Source organism: Narcine bancroftii, chromosome 1 (assembly GCF_036971445.1).
Source record: "Narcine bancroftii isolate sNarBan1 chromosome 1, sNarBan1.hap1, whole genome shotgun sequence".
Classification (NCBI taxonomy): domain Eukaryota; kingdom Metazoa; phylum Chordata; class Chondrichthyes; order Torpediniformes; family Narcinidae; genus Narcine; species Narcine bancroftii.
This window is the reverse complement of record NC_091469.1, coordinates 409,659,656-409,686,721: the sequence shown is the minus strand read 5'-3', so window position 1 is coordinate 409,686,721 and position 27,066 is coordinate 409,659,656. Positions and strand designations below refer to the sequence as shown.

The window sequence follows — 27,066 nt, the reverse complement described above, 5'->3', positions numbered from 1 at the left end:
GATTATGGCCTATTGTATGTAACATGTAGCTTCAAGTACCCTAAAACCTCAATTTAAATAAAAATGAACTCTAGAATCTTTCCAACCACTAAATTCAGACTAACTGGCCTAGAATTTCTTGTCTTTTTCTTCTCTCTCTTCTTAAACATTGGAGTTACATTTGCAATTTTTTAGTCCTCTGGAACCAGTCCTGACTCAAGTGATTCTTGAAAGATCCCTGCTAATACATTCACAATCACTTCAGTTCTCTTTCAAAATCCTAACAGCTACTACAAGCACTTCTGCCCCCGACTCTCTCAAATTTCTGGTATGATGATGGTGTCCTCCCCACAATGAAGAATGACACAAAACGTAATTCTATTTAGTTCATTTACCATTTCTTTGTTCCACGGCATCATTTTCCAGCAGTCCAGTGTGTATTTTTTCCTCTCTTTTACTCTTAAAAGATTGGAAAAAAATTGTATCTTTTTATATGTAAAAGTGGCTATCTTACTTTCATATTTCATCTTTTCTCTACTTAATGGTTTTTTAGCTGCTTTTGATTTTTTTTTAAAGATTTTTGCTTATTTTTGTAATGCTGGTTACCCTCTCTTTTGCTTTTATGGTGTATTTAATTTTCTTGTCTCATCTTGCCTTTAAAATGATTCTTATTCTTTGGAATTAAATGATCCTGCATTGTTCTCAGAAATATCTGCCATTAATGCTCAACCATCTTCCCTTCTCAGATCCCCTTCCAATCTACTCACACAGTTCCTCTTTCATACTTTTACTCATGTAATAATAGCCTCTTTTAAAATGCAGCACCTGGGTACCCTCCAGAAGGCACCTTTTAAATTGCAGGGGGATCTACCCATTATAGCACCAACCCAGCAACTTAAGAGGGGGGGGGGGAATCCTACCCCTGCAATGATGTGTCATGTACACACCGGAAGTATTGCCTGATGTTCAGATGCTGGCTGCCTGGTGATGAATGCACGCAAGTTCTGACGTCACTAGAATAAGCGGGTTGGCCGTTTTCGTTTTCAAACTGACAGTGGATGCGACCAAGGTATGTTTAACTGGGTTCTCTGACTACCTCTGAGGTAGGATAGGGACCCGGTTGGATTCCAACGGGGTTGACCGGTTCAGACCCTTTCTAACTGCTGCAATAATTGGGGCAATAACCGTGCAAATTGCCGGGTTAACCCCATTTTACACGGCAGTTTGAAAGGGCCTACACTGACACGTTTGACTTTAGTTTCTCCCTCTCAAACTGTTGAGTCAATTTTATCATATTGTGAAAGAAGCTGAGGGTTCTGTGATAGCTAAGGTTTACTGCAGTTCATTTTAATGTATTCTTTTTTCCTTTCTTTTTAAAATATTTTTGTTGGTTTATGTATTTTAATTTATTCAAATAAATAATAGTCTCAAATAAGTCTCTTTTTTTCAGTTTATGTTTGCACCTCTGCTTCGTCTTAGTCGACTAAGCAAATAAATTTACATGTTTTGCTTACTAAATCCTGATGGTCTTTCATTGCTTATTTATTATGATCAGATCCTGATTCATTTCCAAATACAAAACTGCTCTGCATCTAATAATGATGAACTGTTTCTTTAAATATTGATGCCATTTCTCAATCAATATCCAGATAACCAAAATCCTCCAGAGCATTGTTATTATATTTTTGCTAACCTTTTATTTAACAAAGGCATCTATGTATAATAATCAAGGATTATATTTTTTCCATGATCTCAAATTGCTGTTTTACTCAAAAAGCTCATTTTACTTTTTTTCTGAGGAATTATGTTGTCTTACCTTGTGAAGAGCCACGAATATTATATCTATGTAAAACAAATCATATGTAATTAAAATGCACATTCCAGATTTTATTCAAGGTTATTTGCATACATTTTGGTTTGACCATGTAGAAATTACAGCACTTTTTATACATAGTTCCCTCATTTCAGAGCACCATAATGTTTGGGACATTTGGCTTCATGGGTGTTTATGAATACTTTGGTATGTTTAATTGGTTCATAGGTGCAGGTATAAGAGATCTAGACTTGCTTCTAAGCTTTTGATCACTTTTGGAGTCTGTAGTTGCCATTATGGAGGGAACTATATATTATATGGGATTTGATTAGCAATCATAGTAAATAAGATATCCAATCTTCTATACATATACTAACTCCAAGTTGCCTCCTGAAAGGATTCTATTGCTTTCTCTCAATTCCTCCGTCTCTACCACATCTGCTCCCAGGATAAGATTTTCCATTCCAGGACATCTAAGATCTCCAGAAAATCTAGGGTTCCCTCTACTGTCATTAATTCATCCCTCCCCCACATAACATAACAATTACAGCATGGAAACAGGCCATTAGGCCCTTCTAGTCCGCACCGAACCAAACACTCCTCTCTAGTCCCACCTACCTGCACAATGACCATAACCCTCCACCTTCTTCTCATCCATATACCTGTCCAGCTTTTTCTTAAATAATAAAATTGACTCTGCTGCCACTATTTCTCCCGGAAACTCGTTCCACACCGCTACCACTCTCTGAGTAAAGAAGTTCCCTCTCATGTTACCTCTAAACCTCTGCAGCTTAACTCTTAACTTATGTCCTCTTGTTTCAATCTCTCCTACTCTTAACGGAAATAGTCTATCCACATCCACTCTGTCTATCCCTTTCATAATCTTAAATACCTCTATCAAATCCCCTCTCAACCTTCTACGCTCCAAAGAATAAAGACCTAATCTGCCCAATCTCTCCTGTACTCTAGATGCTTAAACCCAGGTAACATTCTGGTAAATCTTCTCTGCACTCTCTCCACTCTGTTTATATCCTTCCTATAATTAGGCGACCAGAACTGCACACAGAACTCTAAATTAGGCCGCACCAATGCCTTATACAATCTCAACATCACTTCCCAACTCCTATATTCCATGCAATGATGGATAAAGGCCAGCATACTAAAAGCCTTCTTCACCACCCTATTCACACGAGTTTCTACCTTCAGGGAATGATGTACCGTTACTCCTAAATCCTTCTGCTCTTCTGTATTCATCAATGCTCTCCCATTTACTACATATGTCCTGTTCTGATTCTTCTTACCAAAATGAAGCACCTCACACTTATCAGCATTAAATTCCATCTGCCATTTTTCAGCCCACTTTTCTAAGCAGCCCAAATCCCTCTGCAATCCTTGAAAACCTTCTTCATTATCCACTATTCCGCCTATCTTAGTATTGGATTTACTAATCCAATTCACCATCCCATCATCTAGATCATTAATGTATATAACGAACAACAGTGGGCCCAATACAGATCCCTGAGGCACACCACTGGTCACCGGCCTCCAACCTGACAGACAATTTTCCACTACCACTCTCTGGCCTCTCCCTTTCAGCCAATGTTCAATCCATTTGACTATCTCAAAATTTATACCTAAAGACTGCACCTTCCTAACTATCTTCTCTATTTCCTGTGCATCTGCCCTGGCCCCTTCACCCCAAGATGTCAGAAGGACAGAGTTTCCCTTGTCCTCATCTGTCACACCACCAGCCTCTGCATTCAACATATTATCCTCTGCAAATGCTGCCATCCACAGCAGGATTCACTCCCCTCTCTACATTCTGTAGGGATTTCTCCCTCCATTCATCCCTTCCCATTGATCGTGCCTTGGTACCTACCCCTGTGACCACAAAAAGTGCTACACTTGCACTTACACCTCCTCCCTCACTACTATTCAGAGCCCAAAACAGTCCTTCCAAGGGAAGAAACACTTCACTTCTGTATCTGCAGGGATCCTTTACTGCATCCACTGCTCTCAGATTTCAGATTTATTGTCAGAGAACATACATGATATCACAAACAATCCTGAGATTCTTTTTATCCTGCGGGCGCATCAGAATTATCACTAATTGTTAGTGATAACAATTAACAATAAAAAATAAACTGTACACAGAGTAAATCATGTAAACAAAGAACTATGCAATACAGAGAGAACAAAAAGAAAATCAATGAAGAAGTGCACAAGTAAGTCTTTAAATTAGTCCTTGGTTGAGGAGTCTGGTGGTGGAGGGGTAGCAGCTGTTCCTGAACCTGAAGGAGCGAGTTTTGTGGCACCTATACCTCTTTCCTGATGCGACAGCGAGAAAAGATCCTATTCTGGGTGATGAGGGTCTCTGATGATTGCTGCTACCCTCTGACAGCAGAATTCCCTGTAGATGTACTCAATAGTGGGGAAGGTTTTGCCTGTGATGTCCTGAGCTGTGTCCACTACTTTTTGAAGGGCTTTACACTCAGGGGTATTTGTATTTCCATACTAGACCATGATGTACCCGGTCAGTATACTTTCTACCACACCTCTGTTTCCAATGTCATACAAAATCTCTGCAAACTCATGAGGAAGTAGAGGCACTAACGTGCTTTCTTCATGATGCCATTGGTGTGTTGGGTCCAGGAAAGATCCTCCAAGTTAATGACTCCTAAGAACTTAAATTTGTTCACTCTCTCCACTTCTGATCCCCCAATGATCACTGGATTATATACCTTTGGCTTTCCTTTCCTGAAGTCAACAATCAGTTCCTTAGTTTTGATGACACTGGGTGCAGTATTGTTGTTGGTGTACCATTTAGCCAAGTTTTCATTCTCCATCCTATAAGCTGTCTCATCCCCTTCCTTTATACAACCCATCGGAAAATTCGTAGGTGATGTTATTGTTGTATTGAGCCACACAGTTGTAGGTGTAAAGTGAGTAGAGTAGGGGGCTAAGACACAGCCTTATGGTATTCCAGTACTAATGGATATTGTGGAGAAGTTCTTACCAATCTTTACTGATTGTGGTCTGGAGGTGAGGAAATCCATGATCCAATTACACAGTGAGATGTTAACTCCCAGATCTTGGAGTTTGGTGATCAGTTTTGAAGGGATGAGTGTATTAAATACTGAACTGTTGTCGATAAAGAGTATCAAGTGCAATATGGCCTCCTTTGCATCAGAGACTGGACACAAACTGGGAGATAATTTCACTGAGCACCTCACCCCGTAACAGCAAGGACCTACGAGTGGTCAACCATTTTTATTCCACCTACCACTGCCATACTGACATGTCAGTCCATGGCCTCATGTACTGCCAAGACAAGGCCACCTCCAAATTGGAAGAATGACTGTTTATATTCCATCTTCAACCCGATGGCATTAATATTGACCTCCAATTTCTGTTAGTCCCCTCCCTGGTCTCTCTCTTTGCCTATCTGTGTCCTTTCTTCCAGCTCCCTAACACCTTCCCTTCCTTCTCCTATTCTTAGCCCTTTGCCCTCTTTTCAGCTTCTTTCTCTCTTACTACTTATCCTAATCTAAAAGGAACACTTCTTAATCTTATTATATTTAGATAAACAGCATGAATTTGATGGCCTCACAAAATTTGCAGAAAGCCTGAAAAAGTAATTTAATTGTTTCGCCAAATTGGATGCATTGTAATAAAAGATAGTCAGCACCTTTAAAACATATTTCATTACTTATACACTCAAACAGCCTTTAGAAATGAATTTGCACAAAATATTTGGTAAAGATATGTGAAGAAGGGCAGCCTTTACAGCACCAGCAATCAGGACTGGACTAGGGTTTGAATCCTGCACTGTCTGTAAGAAGTTTGTATGTTTTTCCTCTGTCTGCGTGTTTTTTCTCTGGGGGTGTCCTGTTTCCTCCCACCTTTCAAAATGTACTGGGGGTGTATATTTGGATGTAAAATATGGGGCACGGACTCGTGGGTTGAAATGGCCTGTAACCGTATTGTATGTCTAAATTTAAATTTATAAATATAAAAATCTTTAAAATTTAAATTTATATTTTAAAAAATTTCAAATTTAAAAAATGTTAAGAATTCTGAAAAATCTACTTGACTTTTAATTAATCAATTGATTAAAAATATCTAATGATTAATTCTAAGAAACATTTTTTAAACAATTTGATCATAGAAACAGGTCAACATATGATTTATTTGCATTTCTTCTGAACAACCTTTCATCTTTGAAATCCAATATTGTATTCATAATTTAGAGTCTATCTTTTATTTTACTAGTTGCGTAATGGATATCTTTGTTTTATTCATGAAGTTATAGATCCATGCTGGATCCATGCTTATGTCGTCTGTGATGAAGTGCTTTTGGTTGGTTGTGGAACAAGTCAACACCTGTCCAAAGAAGTACCTAAACTAATTTTAATTTGCCTACCACAAGAGGCCAACTGCAAATATCATCTCCTTGGCCCTCCACTGCATTGGATCACCTGGCCCACAAGAACACCAATGTTATTTCTGGACCACAGCTTTGCATATAACACCATCATACCAGCAAATTAATAATCAAACTGAAGAACTTGGAACTCCTCTCTTTGAAACTGGGTCGTAGACTTCATCAGCAGACCCAAATCAGTGAATTTTTGCAACATCCCCTCCTCCTCACTGACCATCAACATGGGCACTTCAAGGCTGTGTGCTTTGTCCCCTGCTCTATTTCCTCTATACATTCTTAACCAAGATTAAATTCGCAGACCAACACCACAGTTGTTGGCTGAATCTCAAGAAATTATGAGTCAGAATATGGAATGGAAATTGAGAATCCGGGTGGGTGATACCAACACAACAATCTTGCTCTCAATGTCAGAAAGAACAAGAAGCTTATTGTGGACTTTAGGGAGGGGATGCCAAGAAACAATATACCTATCTTCATTGATGGGACAGCAAAGGAGAGAGTTTGTATCTTTAAGATCGTGGGAGTCCACATATTGGAGAACCTTTTAAGGAGCCAGCACACCAAGGCAACAATTAAGAAAGTACACCAACACCTCTTCTTTTTAAGTCATATCATCAAATCCTCTATCACACTTCTATAGGTATACTGTCTGGCTCCATCACAGCCTAGTTTGGTCACTTATCTGCACAGGAATGCAGAAAGCTGCAGAAAGTGGCAAAAAGAGTCAAGTCTATCAGAGGCACTGACAACTACATGGAAACCCACTCAGGCATGGGGAGAATGCACATTGAAGACAACTGCAGTGAGATGCTGTGTCAAAAAGGTTGCCAAGATATCATCAAGGATTCCCATCACCCTGGTCACAATTTCTTCGTGCTATTATCTTCAAGCAGGCTGTACAGAAGCCTGAAGTCCTGCAACTCTAGGTTCTTCGAACTGCTATCAGACCTTTGAACCTCTCCATTCTATCCTAACCCTAACCATTTCCCCAAACTACTCTCGGACACCAGAAGATTTGTTTGCACTTTTTTGCACTAAATGCAACTGTGAATATTTATTTATCTGTCCTTTCCTATCATCTTGTTTTCTATTTCATGGCATTTTGTTGTAATTTTAATGTATTGTTGTTAGTATATCTTGTGTACCTACAGCAACCCTCCCCACTATCAAGAGCATCTACAGGGAATACTGGCGTTAGAGAGCAGCAGCAATCATCAAAGACCCACACCACCCAGCACATAATCTCTGTTTTCGCTGCTGCCATCAGGAAAGAGGTATGGGTACCACAAGACTTGTGCCATCAGGTTCAAGAAAAGCTGCAACCCCTCCACCAACAGAATCCTCAACAACAAATTCAATCAGGGACTCATCTAAGGACTCTTACTTTTGCACTTCATTGATTTTTTTTGTATTCTCTCTGTATTACACAGTCAGTTTACATTTTCTAACTGTTTACAGTTCTTTATTTGTTTACATGTATATGCTGTGTCCAGTTTTATTTTGTACTACCAATATGTGGTGATTCTGCCTCTCCCGCAAGAAAAAGAATCAATCTGAATCTGAAGAATTTTGATGCATCTGTACATTATACTAAAGTACACAATAATAAACTCATATTAATGAATACAATTCACTTCTTACCAAATATTAGGTGTAACCATGTAATTCATATGATTTAGTTACAATTTTATTTAGTTGCCATGTAACTACTGGGGCACTCATTATTCAATTCATATTGATGGAATGGGTGCCAAAGTGTGGCCCAGTTAGCAGAGCAGTTAGCACAATGCTATTCAGCTCCAGCATTATATAACTATATAAACATATACAGCACAGAACAGGCCAGTTTGGCCCTACTAGTCCATGCCGGAACAAATCCCCACCATTCTAGTCCCACTGACCAGCACCTGGTCCATACCCCTCCGATCCTCTCCCCTCCATGTAATTATCCAGACTTTCCTTAAATGTAAATAACGTCCCTGCTTCAACCACCTCCACCAGAAGCTTATTCCACATCCCAACCACCCTTTGCGTGAAGAAATTTCCCTTCATGTTCCCCTTATAATTTTCCCCTTTCATTCTCAAAATATGGCCTCTGGTTTGAATATCTCCCACTCTTAATTGAAAAAGCCTATCCACGTTGACTCTCTCTGTCCCTTTTAAAATCTTGAACACCTCCATCAAATCCCCCCTCAATCTTCTACGCTTCAGAGAAAAAAACCCCAGGCTGCTCAACCTTTCTCTGTAACTCAAACCCTGACATCCTGTCAACATTCTTGTGAACCTGCATACTCTCTATTTTAGGTTCTAGGTTCGAATCCACTGTTGTCCAGAAGGAGGTTATACATTTTCTCTTTGAGTTTGCATGGGTTTCCTCTGGGTGCTGTGATTTCCTCCCACATTCCAAAGACACATGAGGTTAGTAGGTTAATTGGTCACATGGGTGTATTTAGGCAGCATAGACTCATGGGCCAGAAAGTCTTATTATTATTGGAGTAGACTGAGGAAGAGGATTCCATAGGCAATCACAAAACTAACTATGACATCTGCAAATTTGCCCTTCATAATGCATGTTGTTATCTGTCAATCTGAGTTATTCTATTATCAGTTACAAGACAGAAGCCTGAATATTAACTGTAATTTCATTCCCTATTTCAAACATCTAGATAAAAAGGATGCAATTCCCCACATTCATTTACTTCCCCTCTTCTAAAGATTTTTTTACATATAAATATGGCTCCGCTGATGTCTACCAGACTCACTGGATTGGCTGTTTTATTGCAGTGTATTTCAGTAGGTCAGTTGGTTAGCCTTTATTGTAGCTTTAACACCAAGAGCCAAGGAATTAAAACGATACAATGTTCCCAAGACCACAGTGATTTTACAAGAGCTGGTTAACAAAAACAGTATTACATACAATTAATTAATCAGAGATTGGACAATGGCACAAGTAAAGTCTGATTGCAAACTAGATGTTAAAAGTGTCCGCCCATTCAAGTGGAGAAGACCGTGCACCAATCCAGAGGGGCCGCTGCAGGCTGCTAATTGCGCAGCCATCACAGATCAAGTTACCGTTCTCTCCGGGACAAGATGTTAAGGTCCACAAGCATTAGGGGAATCAGGTAACCTTACAGTCATAGTTCACAGAGCTTCCAATAGCTCCGGCGCCGTCCTCCACAAGGCCCAGGTCAATGCATCTTCTACACCTCTGATCTCACTGTGATGAGGCTGCGATAAGGCCCAGGGAAATGGATTTCTAGACCTCCAATCCTGGTATAGCTCTGCAGCTCCAGTCGTAACCGGACGCCACCTCCGACTCCACCACTCCATCCTCTCTTCTCAACCTCTGGCAGTGGACACCCCTGATGTTGACCCACTGGGCCACATCAGCACAAACCAGCTCAATCTCCTCCTCTAGGCTGCTTCTGAAACTCCGTTCTTCAGTTTACAGGTTCTCCGCAACATCGCAGCATTGGCTTGGAACAACTCCAGTTCAGCTCTTCCCACTTGCAACACACGACTCACTGTGATACAAAGTCTAACTTCATCAATTAAAAGTTGTGTACAGCACCAGCTTGTGAGTTCCTGCAGCAACCATAGTCCAGAATAGCTGCTGAGGGCTTGACCTACACTGCCATTTTCTCCTCAAACTTTATTTTAAAGCCATTATAATTCTATTCCCACTTTCAGCAACCTACAAGTTTATTTGAATATTGATAATTCACCGGAGAAACCAAACCACTGGAAAACTCAGTGGGTCAAACAGGATTTGTCGAGGCCACAGGATTGCTGGCATTTCAGGACTGATGCAGGGCCATGCCTCAAAATGTCAACTATCCTTTTACTTCACAAATATTGATCGACTTCCTGAATTCCTTCAGCAGTTTGTTTCTTGTTTCAGATTCCAGCATCTGCCATTTCTTTTGTCTCATAATTTATTTCCCTTTTGTTACAGCAGCCCACAAATTATAGTGTGCAAATTGTTAATTCATCTATTGGTGATCAAATTATGTGGCATAAACAGTTATCAAGTTAAAATGATGAAGATAACCCGTCAATTGAAATTTATTGTTTTCTTCATTTATAGTATTTATTATCCTACATTTACAATATTCAAACCACAAACCTATTCCACTCGAGTCCAGTCTCATAGATCCTTCCGCTAGTGCATTAAATCCAGTCAGTCCTCCCATGGCAGCAAAGGGAACATCTGGTCCCACTGATCGTCCTCTCGCTAAACGCTCTGCTTTGGTCTCAACTATCATTCTATGAGCATACGTTGGCTCACCACAGCCACAAGTAAAGGAGCTGCGAAACTCAGCACAACCTGCACCTAATGAGAAACAAACTTCTTAAGTTTAACGTGTAACATCAAATGCAAAAGCATAGCAGACATGCAGGGTAAAAAGTGTAACAATGTACAACTGGAAGTTTCTTCATGAAAAGTACATTTTAATACATCATCCTGTCACATCCCAGTACATTTGAAGCCAAGAAATTAACAAAAGAACCAATAAACAAATCTGCATCATGACAGTGTTACAGATTTGTGGTATGTGGTTGGCAGCTGTTAATGATCTTTTATTGGTCTATTTCTTTTTGGTGATACAAGAAAACAACTTGTTTAGATTAATGCTTGTTAATCATCAGGAAATCATTGATATTATAAGATCCACAGTGTGTATTAGTTCTAGAAAAGCAGTAACAAGGACTTCAGCCTGTAATAAAAATTATTGTATCTAATAGAAAATCAAGTATGTCTTTGCTTCTGAAAGTTATACTGCTGTTTGATGTTGCTTTGTTTTAAAAAGTACTCATCTGTAAACCATGTGAACTGTGACACATTCCATTCATTTCCATAATGAAATACAACAACATTCTTCAGCAATTTAAATAGAGCACCTTGTAGATTATGGTTTCCCAGATTTCCAGTTGTGGAAATTGAGATAATTCCTTTGTTGCTTACGTGGAGGAAATGTGAGTCATACCATTTCCACTTTCTCCTCATGAGAGCTGATATGATACTCTATTGAAGTATCATGTAGGTAAAATCTACAACCTGTCATTTTCATGGTGCCTGCAGTCTAACCTCTACAAAAAAATATAAAGGTAAAATTCTGCAGAGCCTGGAAATCTGGTACAATTATACTGGATTAACTCTTTCTCTACACATGCTGCCTGACTTACTAAATACTTCCAAAATTTATTTGACAAAAGAATGACAGTCAGTCATTACACTTCTCAGTAAAGGATACTCACATATAAAAATAACAAATTGTACTCTTTTGCTATGAGTATAGTTCATAATTATTATGAAAAAAACAACATAAAGTAATTCAACAGCATAAGAAAATGCAACATTATGTTTTCATAGAGTTATCCAAGGAATAGCACACATCTGCCCCACTTGTGAAGTTGCACCCATATTCATGCATAAGTTAACACAAGTGTTTTCAACCTCAATGGTGACACAATTAGTGAAGCTGCTGCCTTACAACTCTTAATCTCAACTTAAATCTTGGGCGGCACAGTTGGCATAGCAGTTAGCACAACGCCTTTACAGCGCTAGCGATCAGGACTGGACCAGGATTTGAATCCTGCGCTGTCTGTAAGGAGTTTGTATGTTCTTCCCGTGTCTGTGTGGGTTTTCTCTGGGGGCTCCGGTTTCTTCCACCATTCAAAACTGTTCCAGGGGTGTAGGTTAATTGGGTGTAAATTGGGTGGCAAGGACTCATGGGCCAAAAGGCCTGTTACTGTAGATTGTATTTTTGTATTCTGTCTTTTAAACTGTTTATTCTTAATGCAGGTGTATTAATTAGGCATTATAAGAATGAGTCTCAAGCAACCAGAAGCTACACTAATGAGGCATCTACCAATCCCTATAGGTGCCTGATAACTTAAAGAATTAAATTAATTTTTTTTTTAAATATTGTCTGGGTGGGCTTTACATGTTTTTCCTGTGACCACATGGTCTTACTCTGGATGTTTCAGTTTCCTTCCATATTCCAAAGATGTGTAGGTTAGTTGCTTAATTGGCCAGTGTAAGTTGCTTCTGATGTGCAGGTAAATGGTTGGATCTGAAAGGAGTTGTTCAGAATGTGGTGAGATAAATTGAGATTATTGTAGGATTAGAGTAAATGGGTATTTGACGGACATTGCAGACAAAGTGGGCTGAAAAGCATGATTCCACGTTGTATGACTATTACTCTCTCTCGAAATTCTGGCTCAGTGAATTCCTTTGTTGCTATTATGATTGGAGAAGACAGGGCCACAAATGTTGGAATTTCTTTAAAATATATTTTATGATGTTTGTATCATGAATTCCAAAATAGGACTCATGTAGCAAAGGCCCTTTTTTAATGGACCAGAATTTTAATTATGAAGGCTTGTAAATGGCTCTAAGTAAAAGACCTGGTATCCAGAATTCAAGCAACTGTCAGCCTCAAGCGACCGGCAAAAACAAATGAGGAAAATAAATTTTAAACATTAAAATAATAAGTTAAAAAAAAAACTGCAAGTTCAAAAATGTAAAAGTAAATGTTTTCTGAAGTAACGCATAAACCTTTGGTGAAGATGGGAGCAAATATTCAACCTTTGTTGTGCTTTGGTTGTAGCATCTGTTTGAAAAAAGTACTATAAAACAGCAATGGTGTGGCCCAGGATGAAGAGCTGGTTGATGTCGCTTGCCGTTGCAGTGACTTTCTTAAATTTTCTCTTTATCCCTACTTAGTAAGAGTCACCCTGGTCAAAGGCTTTATCTGCAAAATTTGGGGGGGAGGGGCTAATTATCGATAATGTTATTTTTGTCTTTTGGGTGGCTACCTGGTGGGGGAAGAACCGGCAGATGCATTGACGGTTAAATGTTTTCAAAAAATGTGACTGAAAATAAAGTAAAATGTTTTAAGGTTTATATATTCATGCAAGTGAAGTTTGTTCAGTGTAAGTACAGTATTTTTGTATTTTGTCTTTAAAACTGTTTATTCTTAATGCAGGTGTATTAGTTCAACAATGTAAAAGTAAGTCTCAAGCAACCGGAAAATACATTAATGCGGCATCTACAAATCTCCATAGGTGCCTGATACCAGGGGGTTTCACTCTACTCGAAAGAAGTAAGATCATAAAGATTAGAATGAAAGGCAGATCAGAAAAATATTATATAAGTATAATATTTTGTTAATAAAAGCTTTACTCACACTTATTACATTTATAAGGTGCCAATTCATCATGGTCATCAGCATAATGTTTGCACCTACAACGAATTGGATGAGTTCCATTCAGAGGCACATAATTGTAAGAGATACACCTGCAACCTTTTGCTCGACAAGGCAGCAAAATTGGACGTTCTTTTGGAATTACTTTGTAATCTGTTTTGTGCTGCTTATATCTTTAGGAACAAAAGAACACGTTTCATAAAAGTTTTATAATTGGTTTGAAAGTTAGCAGCACAATCTAAAATTGTATCAATATAATATTAATGTATACAGATCCATATCAATCTATTGCTATTAAAATGATACACCCATTGGAACTTTTAATAAAGATTGTTAATGTAAAATTTGGTATGTCATAGCTTGATCATTTCTGTACGTGAAGTTTTCAAAATGATAGAAGAGTGCAATTACAATGCAAATGCACCCAATGAGTTGTCCAATCCAAATATGCTCAGGGGAATTTATAATGATAATTTGAAGGACATAACATTTAGAAAATAATATCAAATTAAACCTTAATCCAATGAAGGAGATGCCTTGAATTTCACTTCACATGAAAACAATCCAAAATGTGGACATAAAGTGGAATACTGTTACAACACAAGATCATACATATCAGCATTTGCTCCGATGATCAGTCAAAAAGAATCCAAAGGAAGATTTAATTTTGAACCGATAGTGTTTAAAGAATGATAATTTTCTGACAGGAAAGTTTATAAACAGTAAATGCTTAAAGTAGATAGATTATATATCTTTTCAGTGTACTAAAATTATAACTGTGTACAATAGCTAACAATTAATACTTTACAAATTAGATACATTTATAATTTTTTAATTGTGTGTAAAATTGACTACTGTTAAATGATAATATTTTTGTTACATCAAGGTTAAAAGATTAGGTTTATTGTCAGAGTACATACCCAACATCACACACAACTCTGAGATTCTTTTAGCTGTGCACCAGACAAAATGTCTACTTATCAGTAGTGCAAAAAAACTGTACTCAAGAAAAGATATGTATACAAAAGAGAGAAATGTAAACAAGAAGGAAATGCAAACAAACAGTGCAATACAGAAAGGTTCAATTATAAATAATATGCAAAGTAAGTACTTAAATGATTCATTATTCAATATACATATGTAGATATTTGTAAAAAAAGTGCACAATAAATAAATATAAAAGATATATTGAATATTCACATTTCCATGGTGCAAGATAAAGTGTCATAACAATAGTGGCACACAGGGTTTTTGTGATGAGGTTCACGAGCCCAATGGCTCTTGAGGCTGGTGTTGAAGCATACCATTTCCTGTCTTAGCATCTACATGGATCCGTTTCAGTTTACCTACCGCAGCAACAGGTCTATGGCAGATGCCAACTCACTGGCTCTACACAAAATCCTGGAACAGTCTGACAGCAAGGATGCATACAGTATATCAGGATTCTCTTTATTAATTACAGTTTGGAATTCAACTCCATCATCCCCTCAAAACTGATTAGCAAACTCCAAGACCAGGGTTTTAATACTCCACTGTGTAATTGGATCCTGGATTTCCTCACTTCCAGGCCACAATCAGTAAGAATTGGTAAAAGCATCTCCTCCACCATCTCCATCATTAGCCCCCTGCTCTACTTGCTTTATACAGTTGTACCTATAACTGTGTGGCTCGGTGCGACAACAACATCATCTACAAATTTGCTGATGATACCAGGGAAGTGGGTTGTATAAAAAGGGGCAAGAAATCAGCATACAGGAGGGAGATTGAAAGCTTGGCTGAATGGTGCACTAACAACAACCTCACACTCAATGTTATCAAAACCAAGGAGCTGATTGTAAACTTTTGGAAGGGAAACCAGAGGTGTACAATCCAGTAATCATTCGGGGATCAGAGGTGGAAAGGGTAAGCCAATTTAAATTCCTGGCAGTCACTATCTCCGACAACCTTTCCTGGACCCAATACCCAAATGTCATCGTGAAGACGTCACATCAGCACCACTACTTCCTCAAGAGTTTGTGGATGCTTGTACATCAAAAAACCTTGGAAAACTTCTATAAATGTGTAGTGGAAAGTGTGCTGACGGACTGAATCACAGCCTAGTATGGGGGCACCAATACCTCTGAGCGGAAAATCCTACAAAAGGTAGTGGACACAGCCAGTAGATCACAGGCCAAGCTCTCCCCACCATCAAGAAAATCTACATGGAATGCTCCTGTCAGAGAGGAGCAGCAATTATCAAGGATCCACACCTCCCAGGACAGGCACTCTTCTTGCTGCTGCCATCAGGAAAGAAAGACTTATCATCAGGTTCAAGAACAGTTGCTACCCCTTCATCATCAGCCTCCTAAACAAAAAACTCAATCAAAGATTCATTTAAGGACTCTTACTTTGCACATTAGTTATTGTCTAAGGCCATCAGGGAGGCTAAGCATGCGCAGACCCGGGACATTCACAGTCACTTCCTGGCAGCAAGGACACATGACGCATGTGGAAGGGGATCCAAGATACCACTAAACACAAGACTGAACCATCTGCACGTGCTGGTGATGCCTCCCTCCCAGATGAAATGAACAAATTCAACGTGCTTTTGAGGCAAAAGACAATGTGGCAGTGGAAAAAACCACCCCTCCTCCAAACAATCAGGTGCTGTGTCTTACAGTGGCTAATGTTCAGAGAAAACTTGACAAAGTCAATCCAGGGAAAGCTGCTGGACTGGATAACATTTCCGGCAGAGTGCTCAAGGGTTGTGCGGCTCAGCAGCAGATCTTTAACATTTCCCTGTGTAGTGTTGTGGTCCCCATGTGTTTCAAAGATGCCACCATTGTTCCTTTGCCAAAGAAGTTGCCTGTATCCTGCCTTAACATTTACATAGAAACATAGAAAATAGGTGTAGGAGTAGGCCATTTGGCCCTTCAAGCCTACGCCACCATTCATTTTGATCATGGCTGATCATCCACTCAGTACCCTGTTCCAGCTCTCTCTCCATACCCCCTGATTCCCCCTAGTCACAAGTACTAAATCTAACTCTCTCTTAAATATAGCTATGGAACCGGCCTCAGTCACTTCCTGTGGCAGAGAATTCCATAAATTCACCACCCTCTGAGTGAAAAAATTCTTCCTCATTTCAGTCCTAAAGGACTTCCCCTTTATCCTTAAACTGTGACCCCTGGTTCTAGACTTGCTCAACATTGGGAACAATCTTCCTGCATCTAGCCTGTCAAATCCCTTAAGAATTTTGAACGTTTCTATTAAATCTCCTCTTAATCGTCTAAACTCCAGTGAGTATAAGCCCAGTCATTCTAGCCTTTCTTCATATGCAAGTTCCACCATCCCTGGTATCAATCTGGTCAACCTTTTCTGCACTCTCTCCATGGCAATGATGTCCTTCCTCAGATAAGGAGACCAAAACCTCACTCCAGGTGAGGTCTCACCAAGGCCCTATACAACTGCATCAATACCTCTCTGCTCCTGAACTTGAATCCTCTTGATATGAACGCCAACATACCATTCACCTTTTTTACTGCTTGCTGCACCTGCATGCCCACTTTTAATGACTGATGCACAGCGACACCCAGGTCTCTTTGCATCTCCCCTTTTCCTAATTGGATACCATTAAGATAGTACTCAGCCTTCCCATTCTTTCCTCCAAAGTAGACAACCACACACTTATCCACATTATATTGCATCTGCCATGCATTTGCCCACTCACCCAACCTGTCCAAGTCACCCTGCACACTCTTAACAGCCTCTACACAGCTCACAATCCCACCCAGCTTCGTGTCGTCTGCAAACTTGGAAGTGCTGTTTTCTATTTCCTCATCTAAATCATTAATATATATCGTAAATAGCTGGGGTCCGAGCACTGACCCTTGTGGTTCCCCACTAGTAACTGACTGCCATTCCAAAAAGTACCCGTTTATTCCTACGCTTTGCTTCCTATCTTTCAACCAATTCTCTATCCACCTCAACACCATATCCCCTATACCGTGTGCCTTAAGTTTGTATAGTAATCTCCTGTGTGGGACCTTATCAAAAGCCTTCTGAAAATCCAGGTAAACCACATCCACTGGTTCTCCCCTATCCACTCTACTAATTAAATCCTCAAAAAATTCAGTAAGATTAGTCAGACACGATTTTCTCTTCATAAAACCATGCTGGCTCTGACCAAGGAATTCACCACTTTCCAGATGTGCCGCAATCACTTCTTTAATAACTGACTCTAACATTTTCCCCACTACCGATGTCAAGCTAACTGGTCTATAATTCCCTGATTTCTCTTTCCCTCCCTTTTTAAAAAGTGGAGTTACATTAGCCACCCTCCAGTCCTCAGGAACTACTCCAGAATCTAAAGAGTTTTGAAACATGCATCCACTATTTCATTGGCTACTTCCTTTAGCCCTCTGGGATACAGACCATCTGGCCCTGGGGACTTGTCTGCCTTTAATCCCTTCAATTTATCCAACACAACCTCATAACTTACACTTATTTTCCCCAGTCCTTCCGTCACATTAGCCCCATGGTCCCCTATTATTTCCTGAAGATTATTCATATTTTCCCTAGTGAAGACCAAACTAAAGTAGTTATTTAATTGGTCTGCCATGTCCTTGCTCCCCATGACCAATTCACCTGTTTCTGACTGCAAGGGACCCACATTTGTCTTTACTAGTCTCTTTCTCTTTACATATCTATAAAAACTTTTAGTCATTTTTTATGTTCCCTGCCAACTTTCTCTCATAATCTCTTTTGCCTTTCCTGATTAATCCCTTTGTCTTCCTCTGTAGAACTCTGAATTTCTCCCAATCCTCTGGTATTCTGTCTTTCCTGGCTAGTCTATACGGTTCCTCTTTACACTTGATACTCTCCCTGATTTCCTTTGTTATCCAAGGATGTACTACCCTCCTTGAGTTATTCTTTTTCCAAACTGTGATGAACAAACGCTGTATTTCATCCAGGTGATCCTTAAATGCTTGCCATCGCCTTTCTATAATTAATCCTTTAAGTAACATTTGCCAATCTAACTTAATCAATTTGCGTCTCATACCATCAAAGTCACCCTTCTTTAGGTTCAGAACCTGAGTTACAGAATTAACACTGTCACTTTCCATCCTAATGTAAAATTCCACCATATTGTGGTCACTCTTGCCCAAAGGGCTTCGCACAACAAGATTGTTAACTAACCCTTCCTCATTACTCAGAACCCAGTCTAGAATGGCCTGTTTCCTCGTTGGCTCTTCAACATACTGGGTTAGAAAATTATCCCGTATACCTTATAAGAAATCATCCTCATCAGTACCCTTGCCAATTTGATTCTTCCAGTCTATATGGAGATTAAAGTTACCCGTTATAACTGCCTTGGCTTTGTTGCACGCATTTTCAATTTCCTATTTAATGCCATCCCCAAGCTCTCTACTACTGTTAGGTGGTCTATATACAACTCCCACTAATGTCTTCTGCCCCCTTGCATTTTGCAGCTCTACCCACATTGATTCCACATCATTCAAGCTAACATCCTTCCTTTCTATTGCTTTTAACTCCTCTCTAACCAACAATGCTACCCCACCTCCTTTTCCTTTCTGTCTGTCCCTCCTGAATATTGAAAATCCACGAATGTTAAGCTCCCAGCCTTGGTCCCCTTAAAGCCATGTCTCTGTGATCCCAACTATATCATAGTCATTTACAGGTATCTGCACATTCAAATCATCCACCTTATTACGAATATTCCTTGCATTAAGACACAAGGCCTTCAAGCTTGTTTTTACCAGAGCCTTAACCCTATCACCATTATGCTGTAAAGTGGCCCTTTTACATTTTTGCCCTGAGGTTACCTGCCTGCCTCTTTTGCTTTCCGCCCTCCTATCTCCAACTTCTTCCCTCATGCTAAACCCCTCTGTCTCTCTACTCTTGATCCCATCCCCCTGCCACACTAGTTTAAACCTTCCCCAACAGCACTACCAAACACTCTCCCGAGGGCATTGATCGCAGCCCTGCCCAGATGGAGACCGCCCTGTTGCACTCACATCCATGGTCGTGAAGAGCTTCAAGAGGCTCATCATGGGGCACTTTAAACTCACTGGCCCCCCTGCAGTTCGCATATAGATCGAACCGGTCTACGGATGATGCTATCACCACAGCCCTTCATCTAGCCCTTACCCACCTGGAAAATAAAGACTCAAATGTTCGACTGCTGTTTATTGACTTCAGTTCAGTATTCAACATGATCATACCTCAGTTCCTGATAAGGAAGTTGTGCCTGCTGGGATTAAACACCTCCCTCTGCAATTGGATTCTTGATTTCCTGACAGGGAGATCTCAAGCATTCCAGATCAGAAACAGCACCTCTAAGACTATCACATTGAGCACAGGGCCCCCCAAGACTGCATGCTTAGTCCACTGTTGTTTACTCTGCTGACCTACCATTGTGCAGACAAACGCAGCTTGAACTACATCATCAAGTTTGCTGACGACATAACAGTGGTGGGACTCATCAGTAAGAGCGAGGAGGCAACATACAGAGACGAAGTGCAGACACTAACGAACTATACAGAGCAAACAACCTATATCTGAACATTAAAAAAAAAACAAAAGAGATGGTTGTCGACTTCAGGAAGGCCCGGGGAGACCACATTCCCCTGACCATTGACAGCTCTACCATTGACGTCGTCAAGAGTATCAAGTTCCTTGGTGTGAGCCAGGCAGAGAACCTCACCTGGTCCCTTAAACCCCAGCTCCATATCCAAAAAAGCCCAGCAGCGCATCTACTTCCTGCAAAGGCTGAGGGAAGTCCATCTCCAATCCTTCATCCACACTACATTCTACAGAGGATGTATTGAGAGCATCCTGCGCAACTGTATCACCCCTTGGTTTGGAAGCTGTACCTCCACGGACCACAAGACCCTGCAGAGGAGAGTGAAATCAGCAGAAAAGACCTTTGAGGAACCTCTTCCTAGCATGGAGGACATTTACTATACTCGATGCAGATGGAAAGCAATAAACATTGTGAAAAACTCCAGACATCCCACATGTAAACTGTTCTCCCTTCTGCTATCTGGCAGGAGGTACTAAAGCACTCGGGCCCTTACATCCAGAGTGGGAAACAGCTTTTTCCCCCCAAGCCATCAGGTTCCTGAACTCCCAGTACAGTTATGGATAGTGCGCCAAAGGTTCTCAGTGTATACGTCTCAATACCTTAATATTTTAATGTAGTAACTCCTTTCCTAACTTATATCTATGTAAATATGCTCCGCGGTCCTGGAGAAACGCTATTTCATCCTACCATGTGAGCATGATAAAATTGACGACTTGAAATTACTGAATTTTTTCTGTATTACACTCTCAGTTTGTTTACAATTCTTTCTTGGTTTAAATTTCTCTTTTCACATATATACATCTCTTTTCTTGAGTACAGTTTTTTGAACTATTAATAAGTAGAAATTCAGCCTGAAAACAAACCTCAGAGTTGTATGTATTTAAACGTTGACAAAACTGCTTATAAACCTACATATGCTGAATATGATATTTAATATATTGACAGTATTTGTTTGCTTTACTACTGTCGCATATTTAGAAGAGCATTGAAGGAACAAGCAGCAAGTAGGGTCAAAAGCCCACCTAATCATCCTCATCTAGGCTGGGGATCCCCTACAAAAATTAGTGCATACTGAAGAGGAAATGTTAAATGTAAAAAACTAGCAAGACCCAATAATGCACTGCACAAAGCAGATAATCCCTGTACACATTTGCTTTCAGGAACCACCTAATAATGGATGGATTATTGAGGAACAGACGTGACTTTTGTAGTATGCTTGGTTATTGTCTGGTTATAGATGCATGTTAGAGGTGTCTCTCCCCAATGCAATGTTGGCATCAGTTGTTGTTTCCATCACTATCAGCTTTCTGTAATTGGTACCTGATCATAAAATCAGAGAATCACAGAACAGTACAGCTTGGTCAATATCTTCATGTGCTGTGTGAAAATCTTATCTTTCAGTTCTTCTTTAAATGTATTTCATCTTGCCTTAAACCTGTGCCCTTCAATGCTTTACGAAAAAGACTCTGATCATCTATCCTGTTTATTCCCCTTATAATTTTGTAAACCTGTATAAGGACACCCCTTCACCTCCTACATTTCTGTAAGAATTAACCCTGTCTATATAACCTTTCCTAATTATTATTATTATTATTATTACATTTTATATTGTATATATGTTTTTAAAGGAGATAGATTGTGAGGGTTTAGAGTGTAGGTCACTTCAACACAAACACTTCACAAAACAGATCTCATTTAAAATGCAAGAGCTTGGCTGAAGCCTGTCATGCAGGCAGTGAAAGCCTTTGCAAAGACAATAAAACAATGATACTGCTTTGCTGAAGAATTTCAAAAGCAGGTGTAAATGGATTATTGCTTTGAAAGCAACCGATGAACAGGCTTAGAAGATTGGATCCGGTGTGGCAATCTGTCTGGTGTCAGTTTGCTGTTCTACGAAGGTCATGTGGTTTTGCAAGCAGAGAGAGAACAAAGACAAAACAGGTTTCTCTAAGAGAGAGAGAATACAGTTTGAGTTCTGCAGAGGCTTTTGGAAGCTGGCAGCTTGTTTGAACCCCATTTTGAAGACGGGTTGTGAGTTCTGAGTTCAGCCTATTGAAAACCCTTGTGTTCCATACAAGAGGAAATGGCTGACTAGATTGTTTTGCCTGAAATAAGGGAAACAAGAGGAACTCTGTGGTTACGTGGAAGAAGAGGTTGTCATTTGGAAAACCCTGATGGGAAAGTTTCTTCGGCAAGACTCTGAAGTGGCTGATGGAAGTAAATCAGTTTGTGTGCATCCAACGAGCAATGAATCTCTCTCTGAAACCGACAAGAACCTCCCTGAGTGATAACCATTTAAGCAACAGCGCTTGGTGAAAATTCATAAATGTTAAATTCTGTGCACAGTATAAGAATTGTCTGATACAGGTGAACTTGGAAGAGTGAGAAATGAGATTGGACTGTGAATCAAATAACTTTTCTGAACTTATACACATTACATACTTGTGAGCTTAGAATTAGAAGAGGGTTAAGTTCATAGTAATAAATTAAAGTTTGATCCTGTTTTTATGTTTAAAAAAAAAATTAAATGACTTTTATTTAAATAACCATTTGTCTTGGTGAATCTGTTGCTGCTGGGTTTTGGGGTCCTTTGGGCCCATAACATTACAGCCCTCAATTTCAGAAAAAAAAATCCTGGAGAATCTCTTCTGTACTCTCTATTGATACCACATACTTAATGTATTGTTTATTTTGGTCAGATATTGGCCAGCATGTTGAGAGATATAATCAAAGAATGAAACCACTCTCCAAAAAAGAGAAAATTGGATACACCAAGATTAAAAAATATATATCTAACAAAAGCAAAATAAATTAACAGTACCTGTGCCTGCAAAAACAGAGTGTTTCTGGGCCAACTAATTTGCAATCAATCCCATTGGGTGATGTCCAACTAACAAACAATCGGTTCTGTAATCGTATTGGCAGCACTTCCTTCTTGTACCTCTCATATTCCTCTGGCGTAAAGAGGTTCCCTCCATCATCCTCACCAACAATCCTAAGAACAAAAGTAAGTTACAACTGTGGTCACCAGTTAAATTAATAAACAAAAAAAATTAATGTGAGTTTTATGAATATGCCTTTACAAAATTGGCTAAAAAAAAATTGGAATTTTGGGGAGTCACATGATGTGGTGAGAGGTTGGATGTGAACTCTCAGCCCTCCTAAAATTTGTTAAAAAATGAGGTTTAAAGTATCATATTTCTACAATTTTCTTTGCTCAAATGTTACCTGAACCTATTTAATAATGGCTTCAAATAAGAACAAGATACAACTGGCAGCTTCGGGAATGCATTGCCAGAGAGAAGAACCTCGGGAACAAAGGCTTGTACAAGCTAAGAAGCCAGGGCATGAAGTTTTACTCACCTCCTATCTGGAAATATCTCCTCCTGACCCCAGCACAGTGACATCTATGGTCCTATTGACAGAGCAAGCTGCCGGAGGATCTTCTGATTTAGTGCACAAATGCACGACAGTGCACATGCGTGACTCTGTAGATCAACTACTACAGTCTGAACTCATCCAGGAGGATGAATTTTTACAGTATGGCGACTCTGATGAGAGTTCACCAAAATCAACCTCAGCAGATGAGGTAGAAGAAGCTGCTAGAGGAATGGAGAAGAGGAAGAAGGCAACAAAAATTTTGTAAATAGCATTGGAATTGTGCTTTGCCACACAGTCATGGGAATAAACTGAGTAGAGCAGTGGGCTAAGCGTGTATCCTTGAGATGCGCCTGTGTTGATAATCAGTGAGGAGGAGACTTTGTTTCCAATTTGTACTTCTGATGAGGAAGTTGAGGATCCAGTTGCAGAGAGGAATGCAGAGGCCCAGGTTTTGGAGTGTCTTGATATTTAATTTCATGAATTTTATCGTGAACCCAATTTGCCATATTGGCAATAAATCCTACTTTTACATTATTTTACTTTTTTTTAAAAAAAAATCATGCATAATTATTTTTTAAATGATTATCCATCACTTTTATTTATGTCCCAGTCTCCAAAGAAAGTTTAATTAGGACTGACAATTAATATATTTAAACTTGCAAATGTATGTTCAATAGTGTTCTTCATTGGCTGGGGAGTACAATTCAGCAGCGATTATACATTTTTATTTTCTGAGCTAAGATTTATTCTCTCTTATTCATTGCTTTTCTCTTACCCCTTTTTATCAAGGTTACCTGACTTTTTTTTAAATTTTGTTCAGATTTTATTTCTCGTCAGTTCACATCCATACCACAACTTGCAAAATATTTGTCTATTCCACATGAAAAGCATCTGTCAATTTAACTTTGACACAGAAACTCAACTATCTTTTCATTACACAAATCTATTGTGCATGAATACATAAACATAGAACTGATAAGGGCATTTGAATCGGTTCCATTATTCAATAGCATATCAACTGACTTTTTACCTCACCTCTATCAATCTTAAAACTTTTAGTTCTCTTTGCACCCAAATATCAGTCAGGTTGTGGCGATGGTGTGGATGTTAGGAAAAAGGCTGTGAGAAAGCAGTGTAAGAGGGACTGGACATTGTCAGCTATCATGACTGTGTTGCTCTGATATTCTATGTCTCTATTTATAAACACAATATATTGCCTGGTTTTTGTAATCACTTTTTCATCTGCCCTACCACTTTCAACAAAATATGCATTTATATTCAGAAAGCTCTCTGTTCTTAGAATGGTGTCATTTAGACAATATTGCCTCATCTTATATTTTTTGCTAAATGTAATATTTAACATTTCCTAGCATAACTTTTGTCTGACATCTATCTGCCTATTTCACCAACCTCTTTATATCTCCTTTTAAGTCTTATTTTCTGAACAGTATATTACACGTCCAAATTCTGTCATTTTCAGCTATGGAAACTTTATCCAGTCCATCCAAAGTCCAAATCATTAGTACATGTCAGAAACAGTGGTCATAATACAGATTGTCTGGGTCTTCAATTGTAAAAACTAGATTTCAGTATAAATCTCCTCTCCTGTTACTTATCCAATTTATTATCTACGATGCTACAATCCTTTTTGTTTTGTGACCTTCCTTCTACATGACATACAACAATTTATCAAAAGCATTTTGAAAGTTATGGAGTGTGGCACAGCATAAAAAGAGGATCTTCAGCCCACCATATCTATGCTGACCATCATGCCTTTCTACACCAAACCCATTTGCCTGCATTAATTCCATATTTACCTCCACCTCCAATATATCTAATGATCTGACTTCTACCACACTGAGAGAAGAAATTCCATGCATCTCAGTTTTAAATACCCATCATTTTATTTTGTATCTGCATCCTTTTGCTTGTGATTTCCTGAAAACATTTCAATGTTTACCCTGTCGAGTCACCTTTGGATATTACATGAATATGGTTACTTCTTCTAAACTCCAAGGAATACAAACATAAATAGTGGAAGCCTTCCTTCATGGAATAATCCTCTCATCCAAAGTAGTATTGAACCCTAGTGGATCTCATTTAGACTGACTCCAATGCTACTGCATTTACAGGGGAACAAAAATGTGCACAGTGTTCCAGGTGTGCCCTTATCAAGATTCTGTAAAACTTAAACAAAACCACCCTAAAACTAAGCATAAACTCCAGCTCTTTTGTAATAAAGGCCAAAATACTGTTATCCTTCTTTATTTGTTGGACCTGCCTGCTAACTTTTTGTGATCCATGATTCAGAACAGCTGAATTCCTCTGAATTCACTCATTTGTACTTGCTCTTCATTTCAGAATTAGAATTTATTGTCATAACAAGTCATGAAATTTGGTGTTTTGCAGTAGCATCATAGAGCAAACGTACATATTATAACCATCTTACAACCTTACAATAAAAAAATAAAATAAAAAGAACAATAATACTGCACAAAAAGGCAGTGTCTTTGGTTCATTGATTATTCAGGAATCTAATGGCAGTGGACAAGAAGCTGAGTCTTTAGGCTCCTGTACCTTTTCCCCAATGGTAGCAGAGTGAAGAGGGCATGGTCTGGGAGGCGGTGGGGGGGGGGGGGGGGTTTGAGGATAGAGGCTGCTTTTTTAAATGGAGTGAAGTTTGGTGCCTGTGATGTTGCAGGCCGAGTTAACAACCTTCTGGAGTTTATTCTTGTGCTGAGAGTTGGTGCTTCCATGCCAGGCAGTGATGCAACCAACCAGAATGCTCTTTAAGGTACACCTGTAGAAGTTTACTAGAATATGCGGTGACTTGCCAAACCTCCTCAGTCACCTCACAAAGCATATCCACTGGCAAACCTTCTTTACGATTGCATCAACGTGAAGGCTTCAGGACAGATCCTCGGAGATCCTGACGCCCAGGAATTTGAAGTTCTTAACTCTCTCCACTACTAAGCCCTTGATGAGGACTGGGTCATGTTCCACTGACTTCCTCCTAAAGTTCACAATCACCTCCTTTGTTTTGCTGACATTGAGCACAAGGTTGTTGTCGTTACACCATTCAAAGAGCTGATCTATCTCCCTCCTGTACACTTCCTCATTGCCATTTGTGATTCTGCCAACAACTATGGTATCAGCAGAATCATTAACTGTGGTGTAGATGACAATGGAATTATGCCTGCCACACAGTCATGGGTGTATAACAAGTAGAGCAGTGGGCTAAGCACACATCCTTGGGATGCACCTGTGTTGAAGGTTAGTGAGGAGGAGACGTTGTTTCCAATTCGCACTGACTATGGTCTTCCAATGAGAAAGTCAAGGATCCAGTTGCAGAGGGTACAGAGGCCTAGAGATGGTAGCTTCTTGGCCAGCACTGATGGAATAATGGTACTGAAGGCCAAGCTGTAGTCTATGATGGCAGCTGTATGTATAAACTGCTGATTTAGCAGTGATCCAGAGCTGAGTGGAGAGCCAGCAATATTGCATCTGCTGTAAAGCGAATGTGACAATAGGCAAATTGCAGTGGGTCCAGATCTTTTCTTAGGTACATGTTAATTCTGGCCATGACCAGCCTCTCAAAGCATTTCATCACATTAAAACTTAGTGCTACTGGGTGGTAGTCATTGAGGCAGCC

General features: G+C 39.4%; 1 protein-coding gene across 8 annotated transcripts in view; it reads right to left on the bottom strand.

Annotated features, from left to right (window-relative positions):
* Positions 1-27,066, bottom strand: part of fam221a (family with sequence similarity 221 member A) — a 90,198-nt gene that overhangs the window by 55,616 nt on the left and 7,516 nt on the right. For 3 of the 8 annotated variants that reach the window (XM_069913917.1, XM_069913914.1, XM_069913912.1), the window contains exons 2-6: positions 22,855-23,028; positions 13,430-13,620; positions 10,363-10,569; positions 1,796-1,821; positions 375-438 (exon numbers count right to left, since the gene is read on the bottom strand). In XM_069913917.1, coding sequence (XP_069770018.1) covers positions 375-438; positions 1,796-1,821; positions 10,363-10,569; positions 13,430-13,620; positions 22,855-23,028 — 662 coding nt within the window. The remainder of the gene's footprint in view (positions 1-374; positions 439-1,795; positions 1,822-10,362; positions 10,570-13,429; positions 13,621-22,854; positions 23,029-27,066) is intronic. The other 5 variants (XM_069913919.1, XM_069913920.1, XM_069913918.1 and 2 more) reach the window with 3 other exon arrangements.